Source organism: Neopsephotus bourkii, unplaced genomic scaffold (genome assembly GCF_033783945.1).
Source record: "Neopsephotus bourkii isolate Nb327-2 ecotype Australia unplaced genomic scaffold, CSIRO-AGI_Nbou_v1 NB_168, whole genome shotgun sequence".
Taxonomy (NCBI): domain Eukaryota; kingdom Metazoa; phylum Chordata; class Aves; order Psittaciformes; family Psittacidae; genus Neopsephotus; species Neopsephotus bourkii.
Genome location: NW_026900684.1, coordinates 1,453,492 through 1,469,544, shown reverse-complemented (window position 1 = coordinate 1,469,544; position 16,053 = coordinate 1,453,492). Strand labels below are relative to the sequence as shown.

Genomic DNA, 16,053 nt, shown 5'->3' with positions numbered 1-16,053 from the left:
TTAGTTATCACAGTGTTTATTATTATATATTTTGATAATGTGCATTTGCATATTAAGCTGGAAACTTCCACATGATGGAAGCAAGCGTGTTTTACAAGCCTGTAAGCCAAATTGGTAAACTGAAATGACAGACAGGGATTTCTTCATCCATAATGCCTTCCCCATAATTTTTACCCATATAGAATTATGGGTCATTCCATGTGTACATTAGAAATGTGATTAGGGATCAATGATTGTCAAAAATTGTAACATATTTATTCCGATAAGTCTTGCAGTTTGCCTTACAGCTGGTTGTGCTATATGCAGTTCATTGCTTTTCAACATTATTTTCAGTATTAAACTTTTGGTATCACTTAATAAAATAAAATATAAAATAAAATACAATAAAAATTTTCAAAAACAACTTAGCAGGAAAAAACACTGAAGAGTAAGGAAAAGACCAGTAAATTGAAAGGAATAGTAAATTTGACAGAGTTTTGGTATCTACAGACTTCTTTTTTTGCACTGTTGGATGCAGTTCCATAGGTTTGTTTAATTTCAAGATTAGAGTTTTTAAGCATTCGGACAATTTTCAGAGAATATGAAATAAACCGTGATATGTCAGTTCATCTTTTTTGTTTTATTGGTTGTTTTGTTTGTTTGCTTTCTTATTCTGTTGTTCATGTTTGCAGTAGAACTGAATGAAAAATACCATTTTCTGGTGTGCTGATTTGTTGGTTATTATGGAATAGGTTATGTTTTCTTTTTTTTGCTGTTGGCCATAACCCTGCTGTTTAAGCTGAATAGACATTTCAAGATCTCAGAATTTAAGTGCATTCTAAGTTCTTGTGCTGACTTCCATGCAACACTGAAATAGATGTTTCTGAGTTTAAATTCTATCCTGATATGCAATAGTGAAATATTTACTCTGTAAATTAATTTAACAATACTTTATAATACAAATTACCAGGCTAACGGAAAGCCCAGTATTTTATAAAAGCCTCATGTATTCAATATGTTTTGGATATTCTATGTATGATGATGATATGCTTACAATATATTGCAGATTAAATATTCACTCCCTTGATTTCAGGAGCTGATGCTGTGGAGGCCCAGAGTAAGAGATTTGAAGTGAGGGCAACTGAAAGTGGAAAAGTGTTGTTTTCTGCAGATGAAGATGAGATTGTTATTGGTGCTGACAGACTGAAAGTAACAGGTATGATAATAATAAAGATTCTAAGTGGATGTAAGCTTTTTTTTCTTTTTTTTTTTTTTTTCTTCTCTAATATCCTCAGTAATAATTAATCTATCAGTCTTCTAAAAGACTTGTCCACTGGAGAGGAAGTCTTCTCCTCATCAGTGACCAAAAGATACTGCATACTCCAAAAATCAGCTCCTCTAAAGGCAGACTTAAATTTAAGCTCTGAAGGGCCAGCAATGGTACAAAACACCCTTAGCACACTGATTTGGCTTTTATATGTTACCTTTAAGCATTGTTTTGTGGTACCTGTAACATTTGTTTAGGTCACGCCCCTTTACAGTGGTAAAGAGGGTCGTATACTATGAACATTTTTTTCTGTAAACTTATCAAGTCTGTCTTCCATGTGAATTAAGGTTATGTACTCTGCTTTACTTTAGAAGCTCAGCTGAACAGTAAGTAGAACACTTGAGCATTTTTTCAATAAAACAGAAAAAATTACTGGCTTTTTATTGTAAACATTAAATGTATATCAGTAACTCATTTGATATTAGAAGTGTGTTACCTTATAAAAAAAGAATTGGTTATCTAATTCTGTTTTAGATAAATGCTTAAACTTTGACTGCTTAATAAAGGCCTACCTGAACTTAGGTTGGATTTGAGCTATCTATTCATAATCTAGAATAAGATAGAAAACTTGAATTGCTTCATCAGTAAGGGTTGTTTAGCTTAGGTCACTCTATATCTGGGGATGTCTCTGTGCTGAGTTTGAAATCAGCCTGTTACTTTGAAAGTTCAATTATATGGAAAATTTAAGATGGTTCTTTTTTGTAATGGTTATGATATTACCCCTTTCTGGTCTGTAAAAATAAGAAATAATTATTAGCAACTTTAAGCCTCTTAAAAAAAAAAAATAGGTACTCCTACATTTATGTAGAACCAGATATAGCATGTAATGCCAGATACAGCATTAAAATATATCCAGGAAGTCCAGAGTCAAGCTATGACTGAAATTTCTTTATAAACCTCAAGACTGATGCTTGCCAGTATATATGGTGTAATTTTTCTTCCGATTTCATTCCTATCTGGCCTTTGTCTGTCTCCTCTAGCTGAGCAATCTGTTTTAATACTTCTAAACCAAAAGAAAAAGCAGTTGAGTGATGTTGCAGTATCCAGTATAATAACACTGAATTGTGCTGGGTTACCAAACATGGGGTTAGGAGAGGGAAACATCAGCGTTTGTTGAGTCAGCAGGAAAGCCTCAGAGACAGTAGTTGTACAAGAATTTTACCATAGTTAAACTGAAGAACACAAGAAAGAGAAAAAAAAAAAACACAAGAAAGAGAAAAAAAAAATCAAAGGAGTTCAGGTTAAACATAAGAAAGATGTTCTTTCTATGAGGGTGGTGAGGCACTGGAACAGGTTGCCCAGAGAAGTGGTAAATACCCCATCCCTGGCAGTGTTCAGGGCCAGGTTGGACAGAGCCTTGGATGACATAATCTAGTATGAGCCGTCCCTACCTGTGGCAGAGGGGTTGGAACTAGATGATCTTAAAGTCTTTTCCATCCCTAACCGCTCTATGATTTGATGGTTACATATGGAATCCTGCTAAGGTTGGTCAGAATATTAAATACTAAACAAAGGTAATCTTAAACATACAATTGACATAGGAGATTTCAAAGTGTTTATCATAAGTTAAAAATTAAAACATCTTATAAATGGCATTGAGGATTACACCTGCTGTTAAGAAATGTAATCATAAGTTGTAGGTGTCATGGTAATTTTTTTATTGGGCTTTAGAAGTGAAGCATTGTTTAACTGTCTTTAACTTCAGAGTTATGTGAGTTCCCACAGCACCTGTTGATGTCAGTGGTACAGAAAGCAGCACAACTAGTGAAAATTTATTCAGTGATGCTTAGCATGGGATGTAAGATTATTCCTCATGAAAGGAAGAGGATTTTCTCCTGAGTTCTAGAAATAAACCTGTCTGTATGTGCATTTATATTAAGCTTTCCCATGCAAATCAAATGAAAAACAGAAATCAAACAAACAAACAAACAAAAAGGATTAAAAACAAAAGGAAAAAAGTAAAAGCCAGGAAAGCCTAGTGCTGCTTTGATACATTCATATGAGTTGAAGGAGTTACTGTATACCTGTTGAGTCCTACCAGAGAATTTCATTACTAGAATTGTTTGGACAAGTAATTGATTTTCCTTCTATGACTAAAATGAAAAATAAGAGTGAGGCTTGAATTTTCAAAGAAATTCATTGCACTAGAAAAATTCTTTTATAGAGTTAAAATAATAAAAACATTGACTTGAATTACTTGCACAAACACAAAATAATGATATAAGCAGCATTTAAATATTGCAAAGAAACTGCTTATTGTAGGATTTGTCAGGCTCTAAGTGTTGTCATTTAGGTCATGAAGTTAAATACAAAGTATGTTCCATTAAACAGCTTAATGTCCAATATTTCAGGCACTTTCTTTAGAAAAACATGTCAGGGGTTTTTAAACTGTAATTTGAAAGAGTAATTTACTTTTAAAAAATCACTTGAAAATTATTGTTGTCTTTTATGCTTATTCAAAAGTAACAAAGTTGGGATCATTCTGATCTCTGGATAATCATCTTGTCTTGAAATCAGATTTCATTACTAACTTCTTATAATGAGGCTAGAAAATGCTAGTTTTAATTTTATGCTTTAAATCCCTAAGGCCCGTTTTAGGTTAACCATTCCATCATCTTGTTATAGAATTAAAATTTTACCCTACAGAATGAAGGGAAGATCTTATATTCCTAAATGAGTATTTTTGAAGGGTTTAGAGAAAATAACTTCATATCCCAGTTTCTATAACCCTAAAAGGCTTTTTACAGTGTAAGTAGTAATCTGCAGCCAAATAATAAAGCTGTTATGAGATGTCTATGCTTTACTTTTGGCTTCAGTCTAAAGCTGAAATTATTTAATACAGATTTCCTAATGAAGACTAAAAGTTGTATGATCCATGCAATCTCAAGAAAGTTGTGGGTTTTTTTTTTGTTTTTTTTTTACATCTCATAGGGGTTAAATAAAAGAAAACCATATAATTCTATCTTCATTGAAAAATAAAATAACAAAAATCTTTTTCATATAGTAGCTCCGAATACTGTCCCAAGATTGTTTGATGCCTTTAAATTCTTCAGCAAAAACATCTCCCTGTGAGTTGCATCAATCAGATTGTATTACTCAATATGACATGATATGAGTGATGAAACCTGGCAAGTCATTATAATGTCAAACATCAACCAGTTTTATTTTTTTTAGTGTATTTTTCTCAAGCCTGTGTTTTGATAATCATGGTGATTTAGGCTCATGTAGGAAAGGAGTTACGGAAGAAAAGAGAAAACAAAAAATTAATATTATTTGGAGGTGAAATTCCCACATGCAATTACTGAAGTGTGGTACTACAATGAAAACCTGATTTTGGTGTCTTGCTTAGCTGTGACTACCGTCACTTTGGGAACACTTTTCTGTGAATGGGTCCAATAAATGATTCATTTTGGTAATTAATTTTCTAAAGCATGCCCATTGTATGAGCATTTATAAACCATTGTGGCAGTGTGGGATTTATGGGTTCTATGATTTTTTTCCTGAATTCAGACTGCTTTTGTATTGCACAGCTTTAACAAGCAACCTATCATAAGGCAGTGTAAGAAATACCTGATTAATAAAAACTTGAAAGATTAGGTAGGTTTACAGCTTCTCATTGACTATTTTTGTATCATGGAATTGCAATTATAATAGGGCTTGCACATGTTTGCTTGTAGTAGAAACAAAAAGAAGACACATGAAAACTTTGCAGACCTTAATGACTTCCTATGAGCCTTCTTCCTTGTGAAATAGAAAAGTTGTGCAGAAAGATGGAAGTCAGAGAAGCACAGAAGATAGCATACTTCAGTTTTAATGGAAACTTTCTCTGATTAATTGCAGGACATGTGTAGGTCAAATCTACTTTGACACCGGAACAGTGTCAGGGAAAAATCAGTAAAGGGCTGCAAGTATCTTTTTCATTACACTAAAATATATGCTTATAGAGGGTTCAGCATGGCTTTGATCAAAGCCATTAACTACACTAGATGAAAGATGAGAGCCTTGATGTATCAAAGAAACTTAAGAAGGTACCTGCATGCTTATATTCTAATAATATTCTAATATCCAGAATTAATATGCAGAAGAGTGCATCGGTATCACAGTTTTAATTTTAAGATTATGCTGTAGGACTGTGAGTCTGCAGGTAATTGAAATATAGAAAGGTCTTCCAGAGTAGTTAAAAGGAAATTATAAAGTAGAAATATAGCTTATGGTTATAAAAAGGAAATATGACAGAAATATGAGGAAATATATGTGAATTGCAAATGAGGTAGGAAAAGTAGAAATAAAATATTTATAACAAGTACTGAAATGTAGAAAAATAAATGATTATTTGATGTATGTTATTACAGCAGGCATATATGTAGTGCCTTTAGAGACTGAATAGGAATTTCAATATGAATGGGAAAGAAAGTCTTGAATTTGCCACATTCAGTTGGTGGATTGTCATTTAGGACAGGTGGAGTTTGGAGAATGAAGTGGCACAAGATGAAAGTAAGCAATCACTTTAAGCTGGTTTATGCAGCCAAATTATGTGACCACAGTAAAACTGTTGTATTTGATGTTCTAGTAAAAAGTTAAACCTTTAAGTAGATATGCCAGACTCTCAGTACCCTGAACACTGACTGAGTATTATTTTATCATCATCTGTCAGTAACAAAAATATATTACGTATATAGAATTTCTCTGTTTCCTCAGAAACTACTACATTAATATTTACCCAAAAATGTTCTGGATTAATAAGGTTTCTGATAAATTTATTTAGATTTCAGGGAAGCACTTAAATGTCCAGACTGATCTGTATGAGAGCTTTGGGTGAAAGATAATGTTATTTCAGGAGTCTAACCACTTGGCAACAGAGCAACCTGTCAGCATTATGCTGGAGGTACAGCTATAGAGCTGATTACAAGCACGTATATGTGAACTCCCAGCTGCCTACGAACTCAAAGTCTTATTGACAGGGTAAAACCAGTGAGACTAAATAAATAAATTCCTTATTCAGGACATTGCATAAATAGATTTATATCTTCTAGTTAAGGGTGGAATGCATCCAGCCAGCTCAGATTACAAGCAGTGTGTACTTACATCAGCCTGCAGGTGACTGTATAAGTTGTTGGGGAATTACATTGACCTAAGGATAATAACTGTTTGCAAAGAAAGATACTGATTTTTTGGCACTTGAACAAAAGCATGCCAAGGAACAGGATGGTTGGTCTCAGGGATGTATGTAAAGAGAAGGAAGCTTGATAAAAGAAGTTTTCCTGAAAAGGGAATAAATCCAAAAGCAGACAAGTGTACAAGCAGTTCTGCCAGCCCAGGAAAATATATTCAATGTCTTACAGTCATTCCACAGAAAAAATACTCAACAAGGCTGTTTCTATAAACAAAGACAACAAAAAGGGCCAGCATATAGTCAGGCAGGAGAAAGGAAAAGGAAGGGGGAAAAAAAAAAAAACAACAAAAACACCAAAAATTTTTTTTTTTTGATGGTTAGGTAAGGAAAATCATCCTCTATGAAAGTCAACCTTTCTATGATCCATGCTTTCTGAATGCCTCTCCTTCCATATTCAACTTTTTTTCCCCCTTTTTTTCATAACATAAATTGTAAGAGAAGACATTTTAATCCTTTCTTTCTGGGATGTAATCTGTTTTATTCCATTAAGTAGGACTTATGTTCTTGAGCTGATCCTGTACTTGTCTGAGCTGCTCCTTTGCAGAACACAGCAGCTTCCCAAAGTTATGGAAGAGACTGTTTGCTCTGTCCTGGTACAAGGCAGTATTGATCCAGAGAATGATTCTAACTTCCAGACTCAATCTGCTTTTCAGGTTAAAACTTTGATTAAGTTATTGGATATTTGTGACCAATGTAAGAATTAATATTTTTAGGAAAATCTGCCAATATCTGCATCATATTCCACATTCTCAGTTGAAGGACTGCGTAGAGTCCAGAGATGCAATTTGAAAAAGTCGAAGTGTCTGGATTGGATGATACTGGGCAAATCCACATGGCCTATGTAAAGGTCAAAGCCCAGTGGAAAATTGCCCCACTATTAGTAAGCTGAGATAACTTAAATCAAACCAGCTTGTTTAGAAAACAGACACTAAGCAGGATACAGGAACTAGGTATGAATTATGCTCAGATTTTGTAATAAATTTCTAACTCTTAAGAGCTAAGCCTGATGCTTACATGCCCTCAGGCACTGGTAGTTTTGAGAATGCACATTTAAATTACATCAGTCATACCCATCTCTATTTTTAAGATATAGCTACGCAGAGGAGGGAAATGTGAATCATAAAGGAGTTCCAGCATTCCCATTTTCTCTTTTTTTTGCCTTAAAGTGCTTGCTTGTGATTTATTTCTGCCTGGAAACAAAATTCTATTGTTGGAGATAAGGGCCAAGCTGTAAGGCACTATAGGATTTTGCTTCCATGAAAAGAATATTTGGCTCCAAATACTTGTCCTATAATGACAATACTATAGGCCAAAAATATCTTGTTTTGTCCTGGAACAGTATTCTCATTAGATGCTAGATGATGAGATCGTTTGGATTTTACTTTGTAAAGGCCTCAGAATAGGAGGAATGCTATTAAATTTTTAGGAAATATTGCTGGCATCTGACTTTTGGGAAAAAAAACATTATACAGATGTACCTCTTACTGTGTGCCATGTAATAGATGTCAGAACTGCACCTTATTTCTTCTTGATCCTGTGTGAAACCATTACGGAGTGGCTTTTTCATTTTTATCCCTTCTTACAGCAAATTTTTTACCGTAACCAACTTTCAGTACAATCTAACTTATTTAGTAGCCATAAACTGCGTGGTGAGGTTAGACAAGAATATGTCATGACATACATCATATTTCAAAACTTATGTGAATGAACAGCAAGATCTTGACTCTAAATTTAGGCAGAAAGTAGCAGAAAGAATAGATACAGAAGTCCTGACAGGGATGAGCTGTTTTAGTCCATGGCAGTCACAGTTTGAAACAAACTTTTACACAGAGGAAAAGTTAGCAATTTCTACCAGTAACATTTTGGACTTCACTGTTATCTGTAAAGCTAGTTATAAAGCAAGTATGCAGTCAAAGCTGTGAAAAACATATATTCAAATAATTTCTACTCTGCAATACCTCTTCAAACTTACTCATAGCATGCTCCTATAAGCTAGGAGGAATTTCACCCACAGGAAGCAATACCAGGAAAAAGATTGTATCACCCACAAAAACACGTCGTGCAGTTTTCAGCCCACGTTGTGTATTTAAATTCGCATCCTCATTGTGGCTAATGATGAGTTTAGATTTCAGAATGTCTGACAGCATTGCATTCAGCACACCAAGATCTAGAGCCATTATTTTGGCTCTAGAAAAATATCATCAATGCATATAGGCCTTTTTGTTTGAACTAAAAGTATATAACCATGTGGTTTTCCTAAAGGTTAAGAAAGAACAGAAGTGTGTTTGTGTGTGTAAAAGTTAAGAAGTGTAGATAAACGGATAAGAATTCAGAGTGGGTAGTGTAAATTCCAGAAAACAGAGTGCCAAAAATCAACATATAATTTGTAAAATGAACTAAATTACATATGGCAACAATCATCTCATAAAAAGAGAATTAAGAGAGAAACCTCAATATCCAGACAGAAATGGATGCAGCTGAAGAATGTATAATTGCTCTGAGATTCAAAATGGAAATGGATTTATACTTCATTGGTGCTAATAAAAGGAAAGAAAACCTGTGTGGTGATGTTGACCACCAAACCAAGACAACTACACAGATTAAGCTTTTTACAAGCAAAAAGAATCATCTAATTCATAGGTCCTGGTGTCAGCATTTTAAAATGCCTCTTCTTTCTTTTAACTATGGAGACTGACAGGGATGGAAAAATAGGTCAAGATGCAGACTGCACAAAAGATTTATAGATTATATGGATGACACAGTATTGGAAAAGTAACATTAAGGAATATTGCTGATTAGCGGGGAGGAACTTGAGAGTGGGAAGGGGAAGGGGATCTGAGGGAGGGCAACCACCATGTAATGAGAACATACTCTGTTTGAAAGCTACCAGAGAAGACAACAGCAAACCAAAATCAAATGGAATTCCAGAGGTCCATTTAAAAAACTCAGTGATTTCATAAGTAAGATTCACAGGAGTCCTCAGAAAAATAGTCAGGAATGATTTTAGATCACAAGTTGAATGGCATTATGTGGTGCAAGAAAGTCAAATATGAAGTTAGAATCTGTAAACAGGAGTAGAGCTTGCAGAACTTCTGATCTGTTTAACACCTCTCCAAAGTGCTTACTGCAGATTAGTGTACCATTGTTCAATAAACAACTGGGTAGAATGAAGAGCCATGAGATTGATTAGTTGTGCAGAAACACGATCTCTCCAGGAAAAGGGAAAAAGATGATGCTGTTTAGGTTGAAATAAAAATATCAAAGGGAATATGTTATCAGTCTTGAGGCCTTGAGAAACAGCCTGTTGAAAAATAAGGGATGCTCTCTGTCGTGTTGGAAAAAATCAAAACCAAAGCCAAGACTTTAATGCAAAGTATAGTGAAACACTAAAATAGTTGGTTGCAGAGAATGTGGAATTTCCTTCATTTTCTTTGCAGAACAAGTTATACCAGCATCTGTTGAAGATGAATTGGTTGACCTTGATTTGTGTTTTGATCACAGGAATGAGTCTTACAGGAGATCGAATGTTTTCTTTTTCTCTTTAGTCACAAGCCAACTAATGTAAATTCAATAAAATTTGTTGTTTCTAACCATAACAGTAATGTCCTACTCATTGCAGCTGTCTCTGCTGTAGGTAGGCACACATTTAATAAGTTTCTGCTTGTTTAAAAGAAGCCTTCTCTGTATTAATTTTATTTTAAATGTCATACGCAGTTTTATTATTCACATTGACTTGTTTATTTTTAAAAATAGTTTTAAATGCTTTGTATTATTATTATATTTTAATACTTTATGACTAATATTTTGGGCTTTTTTTTGAGATTTTATTTATCAAAACAATGAGTCACTAAAGGAACCTTACCTGGCACTTGAATTTAGACCAGAAAGCAGTTTGGAAGGGACCCTCAAGATCATCTAGTTCCAACTTGCCACCATGGGCAGGGACACCTCCCACTAGACCAGGTGCCTCAAAGCCCTATCCAACCTGGCCTTGAACGCTTCCAGGGCTGTGGTATCCACAACTTCCCTGTTCCCTGTTCCAGTGTCTCACACCCTCATAGTGAAGAAATCCCACTGAAGTGAATATTCATACCATAAATTTTACTGTTTCGTTATATGAAGGACCCTTGTATTGATTCCGTCAGTATCAGTCATGTGTATGGTGGGATGTGTTTAGCTGTTACTACTTAGAAAGCATTAGGATTCATTTTTATGGTAGCTGTTCTTTAGCAAATATCATGATTTTCATTGAGGCTGTTAGGTTTGTAAAATATATCAAACATATTTTGTGAGCATGCTTACTTAGAAAAAGACTGTGATAGCATAGATCTAAGCACACAATCATACACACACAAATGGCTTTCAGTTCTTCCAGGCAGACTTATGCCTTTACAAATGCCAAACTGTCGTTCAGCTCAAGTGGAGACTTTGCCCTTAGGTCATCATCACTCTAAACCAATCTGATACATAAAGTGTGATAGAAGTGACAGCAAGTTCTATAGGTTACAACCCTTACAGTGTAACTAGGAATGGTGTTTTTTCATGTCTTTTTTTCTGCATCACTTTCTGCAAAGCAAGTATATTGTGGTGGTCAGAGGTCTAGACACAGCAGCATGTAAAGCTTTTAAGTACCTGGATATCATGCTAAGACACAAGAGGTATCCAAGATCAACAAAGCAAAAGAATGGCAGTAGCTGAATGCTAGGTTCAGTTGAAAAATTCCTTCCCCATTTCACAGTCAAAAGCATGAGGTAAGATTAGTAGTTACGTCTGAAAGTCTTTTCTCATTAAACATCAAAGGGAGGTACCTTTTTTAAAAACTTCTTTTCATATCAAGCAAACCGGTTGTATTATTTTTGCTGGTTTTATCTTGGCAGCATTACTAAATGGTGGACTACTTTTTTAATCTGTTTCTATACTCAGTCTGGAGCAGAGAAAACGCAATAGATAAAGCATATTGTGCAGAAAGAGTATTTATCAACAAGTTTGTTTCATGTTTTAGCTGTCAGGACTTTTCACGCTTTTTATAGTTGTGGTTTCTTTTTCTTTTTTTTTTTTTTTCTGGCATACTTTGCCTTGTCTCCCTGATTTAGATTTAGGATGAAAGCAGAAGACCAATTAGAGTTTCTGAATTTGAATTCTTAGTGAAAATACTTTTTTTTTCCTTCATGACAGCACAACTAACAGTAACTCAAAACTGTTTCATTTTGACAAAGTATTAATGTGAAATATTAGTACAGATATCAAAAGGAACTTCTAATACAGAGAAGGAAAGGGGCAAAGGGAGTATCTTGATGAAAAAAAACAGAATATATTACTTACAGTGATGTCTGGAGGCCAGAGGGAGACAAAGGAACAAGGAAGGTTGAATTTAAAAGAAATAAATTCCTTTGGGTGGTTTAAGAATATAAGGATAGATGGGTCTCAGTGAAAGCTGAAAGGCTGGACTGGTAAGTATCATGACAGTTTGTTAAGTGTATAATACAGAAATACCTCTTATAGTTGATCTGAAGAAAAAGCAGAGTAACTATGTTTTTCCTTTTCATTTCTTAACCTTTCTCTAAAACTGGTAAGGTCTTTTGTTGACAGCTGGACATAGGAAATATATTCTTCCTGTACATATAACTGAAAAATGGTAAAGCAAGATAATTAATTTCTTGATGACCATCAAATTGTACCACATTCTGTTCCTTAGGACAATCCTAATGACTGGTGTTTAGTATTCTATCCTGAAAGTGCCTGAACATAATGTAGTGTAAGAGGATGTGAACAACCAGTTTCTTTGGCAACTGACTACACAGACGTTTCATGTAGAAGTAAAGCCTGCTTTACTAATTTTAATCAGACATGCCTTGGAATGTAGCAAGGCATTGAAAAGTGTTTAAACCTTGAAAGCCTCAGAGTGAATGTATGATAGGTTATTGCAGCAGTGGCAAGAGTGTGATTTTTTCTGAGTCTCTCCTGACTCACAAACAGTAAAAGAGCAAAGACCATACTAGCGTTAGGACACAAGACTCGCAGCAGAGCTGGTTGTTATGGGGGTTTACCAGGGAGTTTGAATTGTGCTTGTAATCTGAGTTCTGGTAAAGCTCCTCAGTGACATAGAAGGGAGTATTGAGACTGGCATTGATAAATTACCCTGTGACCAGCTCAGTCCCATCTTGAAAATGGAGTGGTAGATCTAGCAGTAAATTATTGCCATAAACCCTCTTCCCACAACCTTTGCAAGGTATGTGGCAACTCTCTTGCGGTTCTTGCCTACAAAAATAGCCAAGGTCTTTGGCAAAAGATGGGTATTTCAGCCAACTTTAGCATATTGCAGTATGCTTTCGTATCTTATCCTTTCCTGCAGAAAATATGCTGCCTTTCCTGATTAATATACATCACATGCAGGCACGTGTTTGCTAACATGGTCATTGGTGGTTTACAGTCATTGTGGTTAGCTGATTTCCAATACACTGATTCCATTTTGTTGCTAATTTAAAAGGCTGGCTTCACTGGTATGCTGACTTGAAGGTGACATTATTAAGTGATAAAATTAATGTTGCACATTCACTCTCTCACAGTTGCAGAATTTCCATTTAAAACTATGGTAAAGACTTATCTAAGTTAAGTCATTAGCCCTTTTTCCATTGCAGTAATGCCAGGTTTGGATGTGCCGTATTCATCAGGGTAATTTACTTCTAGAGAAAAAACCAGAACATTAATAAAGGCTGGAATAAGAAGACAGTCATAATAGGTTATAATCAAGATAACTAGTGGTAATATAAAATAGAAACCTTTTAACAGCATTGTGAGGAACTGATATTATAGCTTCATTTTATTTCTCATATCTGAAAGAAAAAAAACTTTCAATAATTGGAGGTACTAACATTTTTGTCTAATAGGCACCAAAATGCATTATATCAACATATCTGTTTCAGCACTGTAGAAATACATGTGTATTTTTTTCTCACATTTTAATTTTTTATTAATTCAGAAGTATTTCAAGGCATTTTTACAATGACTTTTTAAGTGCATACTATATACTTGCATATGATAGACTTTTTATATGTGTATTAGTGCCCTCTACAGGATGCACAAATGCACTTACCTAAATATTTATTTATAATTTATGAATGGTGTGTTAATTCCTATACAATAAATTGCTGTAGAAGAGCTATTTAAAAAATCTAAATAACAGACCTGCTGCTTTGTGGCTTCCTTTTGCATGACTAAAACAATTTGTGAAATTGTAAGAATACAGCAGCAGTTATCACATAATTGTAACAGTTTGTCAGTCTGCTGCAGTAGTGGCAAAGTAAAGAACATAAACGTGCATTTGCATATGGCATAAAGAACTGGCCACTAAAACCTATAAATGGCACTCTATGAATCAGTTTTAATGTAGAAGGTAGCTTAGAGGACTTCTGATGTAGTTGAAATGATATTTCCAAACATGCTTTCCTAAATTATATAAAATTTAGATATGTCAACTGCTGAACAGGTGTTGAAGGCAAAAACCTTCAAAGTACTTGGGTTGTGTGCATTGTTGCTCTACTTTCAGTCCAGTATCAGTAGTTCACTAACTTCTAAAGATGCCAATTTCTCTTTTTTTACCTATAAATTAAAATAATCTATACTCCTAATTTAGGTAATTAATGAGATTTTTATATGTAATGGAGAAACTCCTGATAAATTCCTCTGAGCTTTTGACTTCTCAAAATCAAACCATTTATTTATGAAATATCTTAACTGAAAGGCAAATATACTTTTATAAAAATCTAGTGATTAATTCTCTTGGACTTTTTGAAGAAAATTGGATAGACATTCCTGGCTAGGTTTTGTAGGCAGACAGCAGTGTTACAGAATTTTCAGAAAGCTTCATAATGGGAAATTATCACTGATAGTTTGTGAAAATAGTTGAGAAACAGTTTTCTCATTCTCATGTTTCTGGTGTGTCCCGTCCCCCCCCCCCCCCAGATTCTAAAATTTTTTCATAGTATTCTGTACAAATACATGACACTCTGTTTTAGTAAGAATCAAGATAAAATTATAAGATAATTTTATACTCGGGATATCCAAGTTCACATCCCATTCTCTTACATCCCAGGTCCCTGGTTATGGAGCTATTGACTGCTGTTTGATAGTGTTCTTATTCACTGATTCATTCATTTTTCATCAAGGAAAGAGGGATGCTATTTTGTAACTGACTAATTGTTCATTAGAGCATAAGTCTGAGAAGGGTTATCTTCTACAACAGAGTGAAAATACAGCATTTTTTATCTATTAAGTACAACAATAATCCAAGTAAAATTCATTTTTTAACAAGTCTGGAAGGACAATTTTTGTTCCATTATTGTAAACCCAAAATCATTTACACCATTTTAAGAAAAATGCAAATCCAGGCTGTATCTAGCAAAAGAAGATGATTTGGGGGTTTATTTACTGTGAAATCTAAATGTAAGCTTTAAATCTATTCATATATTTTGTTGTTGTAACTTTTCAAGGAGACTGTGTCAATTCTAGCAGAAAATTGTTGTGGCTAATCATTTTTATTGTTGTGTATCTTCATCTGTTATACATCATAGGGGGATAAAAAGTAAAAGGTGCTATGAAACCAATTAATTTTTTAAACTTGTTATTTTAAAATCTCTTACATAGTTTACACTTTCCTTCATATTGTGAAAAAATACTCAATTTTAGTGTGACTCTCAGCAGTTTTCTGCAAACATATCAACATTTTTCATCAGAAATGTAGCATTTAAAATAGCTATTTCCAATTACTAATTAAGTTGGTCCAATTTTTTCTTCTTTTTTTTTTTTTTTTCTTAAATAGATTAACTTTTTCAGCAGGGTAAACCAAGTGGTAGTCAACCATAGATTTTGCTTGTGAACCTTCAAACTGTGGATAAGCAACTGAACACATAGGCATAATCCAGTTTCATTTTCATTGCAAGACAAAAAGTGTCTTAACTGCCCATCATTAGGAAGTAATGTTTCAAATGTTTGTACTTAATAGAAGTTAGTATGATATTTAAGAAGATTAATATTAACTGTTGCAATTTTGCAAGTATTTCCTGGAGCTGTGATTTGCTTTGATCAAAATTTATTACACCAAGGAAACTTAATTTTAATTTATTGGGGAACTCATTCTAAATTGAAGGTTTAGTAAAAGTCTTGCTTTAGTTAAGATTGCCGTATGGAAATTATTTATCAAACATTAGTCGTATAATCATAGAATACTTAGGGTTGGAAAGGACCTTAAGATCATCTAGTTCCAACCCCACAGCAGTGAGCAGGAACACCACACACTAAACCATGTCACCCAAGACTACATCCAGCCTGGTCTTGAACACTGCCAGGAGTGGAAAATTCACAGCTTCCTTGGGCAGCTTTGGGTAACAAATCTAAATCATTCATTTTAGAATTTACTTTCTGATAACAGCTTGCCTCTGAAGATTTCTATGCTCATGATTTACTTTACAAGTGAAGAGCTGCATCTAGTCAGGCCGTAATACAGCTTCCTCTAATGTCCCCGAAGGGGGGCTGGAACTGGCTGATCTTAAGGTCCTTTCCAACCCTAACTATTCTA

The 16,053-nt window shown here is 34.3% G+C and overlaps 1 protein-coding gene across 2 annotated transcripts in view; it reads left to right on the top strand.

Annotated features, from left to right (window-relative positions):
• SGCZ (sarcoglycan zeta) overlaps positions 1-16,053 on the top strand; it is a 453,681-nt gene that overhangs the window by 406,000 nt on the left and 31,628 nt on the right. For both annotated transcript variants that reach the window (XM_061370848.1, XM_061370857.1), the window contains exon 5: positions 1,073-1,195. In XM_061370848.1, the coding sequence (XP_061226832.1) occupies positions 1,073-1,195 (123 nt within the window). The remainder of the gene's footprint in view (positions 1-1,072; positions 1,196-16,053) is intronic.